The 6427-nt window shown below is 35.8% G+C and overlaps 1 protein-coding gene across 1 annotated transcript; it reads right to left on the bottom strand.

Moving 5' to 3' along the window:
- Nucleotides 1-396: 396 nt before the first annotated feature.
- On the bottom strand, nt 397-4037 carry LOC109216226 (beta-1,3-galactosyltransferase 7-like). The gene is made up of 8 exons (XM_019380362.1): nt 3912-4037; nt 3361-3481; nt 1918-1990; nt 1714-1834; nt 1341-1428; nt 1102-1227; nt 864-973; nt 397-785 (listed from the first exon to the last, which is right to left on the bottom strand). The coding sequence occupies exons 2-8, from the start codon at nt 3387-3389 to the stop codon at nt 637-639; spliced, it is 696 nt and encodes a 231-aa protein (XP_019235907.1). The 5' UTR covers nt 3390-3481; nt 3912-4037; the 3' UTR covers nt 397-636.
- Between the last annotated feature and the right edge of the window lie 2390 nt (nt 4038-6427).

The following is a 6427-nucleotide window of genomic DNA, read 5'->3' as shown; positions in this document are numbered from 1 at the left end:
TGAGAATTTCTTGCGAGTGAAAGATAGAATCTTATGGTATTTTTTGTGGTGCATGAGAATTTCTTGCGAGTGAAAGAGAGAATCTTGTTCATCTACATGTTACATGTCTTCTTCGCTGAATTATGTGTTTATGATGACATTTCTTTTGTGTTTAAGAGATGGCAGAGTTTTATTGTTCAACCTACAAGTATGCTATAGGTTTTGTAGTTCAAATTGCAGATTAACTTCGATTCATTTTAGTTATACTGTAATAATTATTTCAATCCAAGCTCTCTGTTTGTACATCACAATTTTAGACTCATCATACATGAAGATATGAAACCTGCAAAAATAAAAAGAAATAGCAAATCTAACCAAGAGTCCCACTGAGATGAAAAGAAACAGCAAATCTGACCAAGAGTTCCACTGAATCTTAGATCACAATATACAATGTGGTATCAAAATTTGGAACTACAAAAATTTGTAATTCTAATAAAACCTAAAACTATTCCAACAATTTGTATGCTCCTCCTTTCTTTGACAGCCTTAGCTTCCATCAGCAATATGCATTTAGTTCTTTTCAGAAATGACACTATTGCTAACTTTTCAGCTGAACTCTGTCAAAGATTTGTTTCAAACATATCTCCTCCATGCAAACTACAAGAGAGCACCCCAAAGAGTAGCAGCAGTTTCGCCACACTTGGCGTGTACATGCTTCATTCTCTCGACTGATCTACAAATTCCACTGCAGCTCCATTCAAACGACGCTACGCAAACATTACCTGCTTGCGCTTTCCATTCGCATTCTGCAGCAACACGAGAAGTTGCAGATACCTTTATTCAAAGATATGTAACAAGTGGAAATAGAAGCTGCTTAAAAATACCAGGTGGAGTTCCACAGCACATGCTACGTTCATCAATGTGCTCAACTTCAAGACCTATTAACCATGCACCAAGTGACATATCCTCATTTGCATACTTATGCAGAATGGGCCTGAAATCACCATATCATTTACCATAGGGTTGGTGTATATATTGTCAATCAACATATATAGAGCATTACAGTAAGATGTAACACTAGGCCCTGACTTCAAGGAAACAGACATCAGCAAATTATCTTACCGATTATTGGCGATATATGTTGCAAGATCTTTTGAGATGGCATATATCTGTCCAGTTGCATGCCGGAAGTACTTATTTCCCGCCTCTCCGAATTTCCAGAACTCAGGTTCATGGTACTTAACATTCGTACGAATGAAAGAAAACAAGATACATGTGATTTTTACCAACTGATATCCTGCAATGGGACTGAAACAGGAAATGAATTATGTTTCCAGCAAGGAAGTTTCCAACAAAATTACTTGTGATAAAGAACTGGCCCAGATTTCATGCATCCTGTATACACCCTGGATTTCAACCGATTCCTGGCTAGAGTTGCAGCAAGAGTACCTACAACATAATGGCAATCAGGTGTAAATTTCCAAATATCTAGTTTAACTTTTAAAAGAACTTACATTATCATGTCACTTAAAAAGTTATTACAAATAATTGCTCATTAAAAGTAGAGTTAGTAATCTGCTATGGTGAAATTACTATGATGGTGTTAAAATTCTTTACGCGATCAAGTGTATATAAGTTAAAACCATTACAAAATCAAGGAAGAAAGCCAGTGTATTTGGAGATCTTGAGTAGTAAAAAAAAAAACATGATAGGTCGAAAGGAGAGTGGATATACCCAAATTAACGTGAACATCATCATCAACCTTTACATAGAACTCGGCATCCCATTTTGCAACAGAAGTGGTAAAGAAAGCTTGTGTCTTTGCAGATAACTCATGGTATCCTTCTATGTGATCCTGTAAAATAGCAATGGGAGATGAAAGTAGAAGCACAAATCAATCACATCAAATGCAAATCAAATTGTAATTTTTGCGCTTACTAGGCGAAAAATGTCTTTGTGCTGAGCATCTTCAAGATCAACGGCTCGATCTAAAATGCTATTGGATGTAGCACTGTATAAAATAGCACAAGAATGTTTCAGTCTGATGTGAACCAGAAGAGCACAAAGTTCCCTGGCTGCAGCAAGTTGATAGATAAAGAATATGCCGAAATTGTATGTTCAATGTCATTTCTTTCCCTTAAAGCTAATTACAAATGATCACTTCAGATACCACCACCAAAGAATCAACAGAAATGAAGAAAGAAAAAAGACCACGGAATCTGAGAGCGAATTCTCCAGCTCTTTCCCACCAGCTCGTTCTTTACTAGGCATCTAGGCGAACCCGCTGGGTTAATTAACTCAACGTAAAGAAAGCTCATTAGGTCAAAACTAGGGGAGTGCTTACTAATAGCGGAAGGTTAACATCTCTCTGCCCTTATTAGTAGTAGCGAACATTAGGTAACTTTGTGCTGTAAAACGACAGATATTGGTAATGAAAGGCAATGTTTCATATCTTTTCAAAGTGAATACAACATTGGCAAGAAATACTACAAGTGTTCAAGCAGAAATATTCACATGACTTAGAATGGTCCATAATTAGATGAAAATAATAATAATAATAATACATAATTAGGTGTAATGCATGGAGCAATATATTTCACCTGTGGCCAATCATGAAGCGAACAATGATCCCCTTTTCGTGCTCTAATCGGAGTAGCTTTTCACCTAATCCACATGGAATTTATAACTGAAAGAGGAGGAAAACAGGAAAAAAGAAAATGCAAAATCTAATACTATACGTTCTTATTACTATTATTATACCTCGGGGCATCCAGGTTTCTCTAATGGAATCACGTCTTCTTCTGCCACTGAAGGCAGTGTTTATTCCAATTACAATAAAAGGCTTCCTTCTTATCCCAGAATTTGTCCTGATCAACTTTTGGATAGTCTCATGACTCTCATCCAAGTAATTATAACCTAATTACCAAATTAAGTGATTAAATCCTAGTGACCAAAGTTAAATTTTTATCTGGAAGAGAATTTCTTGTATCTCCCCAAACTGTATATGAGCTATATCTCTTTAAGTAAAGTCGATTTTCACGCCTCAAAGCCCTTCTTGATTTCGTTTTCACGATCTCTGTTACAGTTTTTAACATTTGTTTTAATCAAATGCTTGTCCTAAGTTTTCCTCATGATATACATATGGAGTATCAATTTTACCTGTTAAAATTGGTTACTAGCATTGACAAAAGAGTACCATAGACAACAACATAAGATACACACGTACAAACATACATCCATACATGCATAAAATATACACTGTATACTAAATGATATATATATATATATATATATATATATATATATATTTAATGATGATTATATTTTCTTGTGTTGTTATATAGTATATTGCTAGAGATAGGGGCTGAGAGAGTGTTGGACCTGGTTCTTTTTGTTTTCACAATCATCATGAGGAACAGAATTCAACTTTTGCTCTTGATTGTACAGCCTTGGAAACGTGATCCGTCCATCTGATACAGTATTATCAGGAGGAGCCCAAACTCTAGTTGCAATTGCATATATGCAAAGATTCACACGTAAAAATTGTCAAATTGAACGTTGATAAATTAACTGAATAACAAATTAACACACAAAAAAAAATCCAAAATGCTACACCTCAGATTTAAACCGATATCTCTCTCTTATGTCAAAGTCATTCAAAATTTTATACTAATTGTATTAAGAAAATAGGTTTTTACCCTAACGGAGGGGATTCAGAATCATTGCATGTACATGTGGCCCCGCGCCACTGCATGCATGCAAGTATCTAAAATCAGAAATTAAACTCACCAAATTTCTTCAACAAATTCAAACAATTAATTATAAACTCAACCAAATTAAAAAGCTATTTCTTGACAAGTTATGCATTAAAAATTACCCCATCTCCAGAATTTTTCTACAAAATGTCAAATGAAAAGAAAAAGATTTTGTACCTCTTAGAGAAAAGCATGCCAAGAGCGAAGCTGAAGATGCATAAGATAACAATCCATTTAGGTGAAACTTTTCCTTTGCTTCGGTTTTTCATAAGTTTTTGCTCCACTGATCTTTTGAGGATAATTTCTTTTGTACATATGAAACAGGAAAGCTCCTTTTTCAATTTCCTCTACTCTGCCTTAAATTTTCTTTTCCTCTTATTTATTTAGTACTGTAATTGTAATGTTGATTGTTAATACTAGTGTACCACAATTGGCCAAATATCGTAAAATGAGAAACCAAAGCCAAACATTTGGGATCCTTTGGTTGTTTTAGTCGAGAATTGATTTCTCTTTTTATTATATATATGTTAAACCTAAAATCGGATAACAATTAAATTTATACACGACTTTAAGAAAATGTGGATTGATTCAACACAAATAATCAGGAATACTAGACAAACCAATTAAAGACAAAATAAATGATCAAACTAGTTGTAATGTTACAGCCCAGCCCGAGCCCGGATTGAACAGTAGTTTTACCCTCGATCGGACCCTTGGTTCAAACCCAATTGCGAATGAAGAAAAAACAGTTAAGTGAGAACTTTTTTAATAGCTTGAAAGCAGAAAATGAATTTGTATTGCCTTGATTTGCGTGTTACCCTTCTCCTTATCAAAGAAAAGCTTCCCCCTTATATATTAGGAGAGTTTCATCCCCAGTACAAATCTAAAAAATGTAAAAATCTTTTTTTCTCAATAATTACTTATCTGTAACCGACATCGAGCGAGATCCGTGCCATGATCTCAGTTGGTGGCGAATATCACAACCCTCTATCCGTCGTGTATAGCCGTTCATTGTGCTTTTCGGGGTCTTAGAACTCGTCCCGAGTCAGGGGTGCGTCGTTTTATCAGGTCCGATGGCGAGCACTTCGTTCACTTTTCACGGGCCTCGATACAAAGGGTCCCCAGCTTCGATTCCGATCTCGTATGTTCATGCCCTCATTCCACTTTATTCACCGGAAAATTGAGGTTATCCCCAATTTTACCCGTATACAGATAGTCCCCTCGTTTTTTCGAGAGTAGGTTTACCGAAACGATGGAAAACAGTAGATGGACCCCAGTTCCTTCCTTTGTACATTACAGTTGAGGCGACGAATAAGCCTAAACGTCCCGTCAGTAGCGTCGTTCTGACTTTGAACACGTGTCAGTCACTGGCTGGCTGCGTTCAAATGTGAAACCCCGTGCATTGACTGGTTTCCCCTATAAAAATTGACTTTTTCCACTTTCACTTTCCGATCCTAGCTTTTACCTTCAAATTTTCCAACGACTTTTAACTTTTTTGAATCTTCATACCCTATTTCTTGAACCTTCATATCTTCATCTACGACCTTCAAACCTTTATATTCTTTCTTCAAATCTTCATATTTTCCCTTCGAATCTTCATATTGTCCTTTAAATCTTCATATTTTTCCTTTGAATCATCATATTCTCCTTGAAAACTTCATATTTTCCCAAATCGCGATGGCTAAAACTTCAAGTCTGTACCACAACAAACGACTCCCTCGTCTTCCAACATGGCTACGGGTGTCGAGGTGGCCGCTCCCGAGGTGGCTTATGAAGCCCCATGAAGAGCTTCATACCCGTGGGCTTCTCTATCGGGGATGACTTTAAGGCCGAGAAGGCCTCTAGTCAACAAGACCGAGGCGAGGGAGCATGTAGATACATATGCTCCGCCACTAAAGATACCCTACCCATAGTCCGAGAGGATTGTAAATGGGAAGGTAAGTACGTGATCGTCTCGGGCCTAATGACGATATCACTACCCAAATGGAGGGGTATTCAAGTATTTAAACTTACCCTTTTACGCTGGCCCCGGTAGATTCTTGACGAGGCCAATGTGTATAGGATTTTCCTGCTCGTGCTTTGTCAAATTCTAGTATAGTTTATGATATCGTCCCACAGAGATTGGAACATCTATGCTACAGACCCTTAATATTTCAACTACTATTTGAGAGAATCAGATTGATGAAAAGTGAGTGAGGTTTAAAGGTTGTTAATTACTTAAATAAAAACCAATTACTTCCGGAAGATTTATAATTTAAAAGAGTTGGGAATCATTGAATTCACTTAATAATATATTATAGTAAAATCTCACTTTTATACATGTATTTCTCTAAAGGATAATTGCTTATTGCTAATACAATTATATCTTATCTCATCAAAAATTAATCAACTAATAACACTCCGTGAGGTTATGTAATTAATTGAGTTAAAACTGGTGACAGTTAAACCGAAATATCTTCTGGTCTGAATTGTGCTAAAAGATAGTAAAAACTTTGTGAGAATATTTTTACTAAATCAATAATCCTGTGACTACAATTCCTCCGTGAGAATTAAAATTGAGGCAAGCAAGATTATCAACTTTTAATAATAGCTTACTAATAATTGCTCTCACTTCACTATTTTATTCAATAGTTACTATATATTAATTTTGCTCCGTGAGAATTACAAAATTAATATGAGAGTAACTTAAAGAT

This window comes from Nicotiana attenuata, unplaced genomic scaffold (genome assembly GCF_001879085.1).
Source record: "Nicotiana attenuata strain UT unplaced genomic scaffold, NIATTr2, whole genome shotgun sequence".
Lineage (NCBI taxonomy): Eukaryota > Viridiplantae > Streptophyta > Magnoliopsida > Solanales > Solanaceae > Nicotiana > Nicotiana attenuata.
Note: the sequence above shows the minus strand (reverse complement) of the source record. Positions and strands in the feature narration are given on the sequence as shown.

Bases quoted from the DNA above. Each gene is read 5' to 3' on its own strand.
- LOC109216226 (XM_019380362.1), bottom strand. From the start codon at position 3,389: ATGATGATTGTGAAAACAAAAAGAACCAG. The intron at 974-1,101 runs GTAAGATAATTT...TGGTGATTTCAG, and splicing joins ACATATATCGCCAATAATCG to GCCCATTCTGCATAAGTATG. The intron at 786-863 runs GTATTTTTAAGC...GTGTTGCTGCAG, and splicing joins GTGCTGTGGAACTCCACCTG to AATGCGAATGGAAAGCGCAA.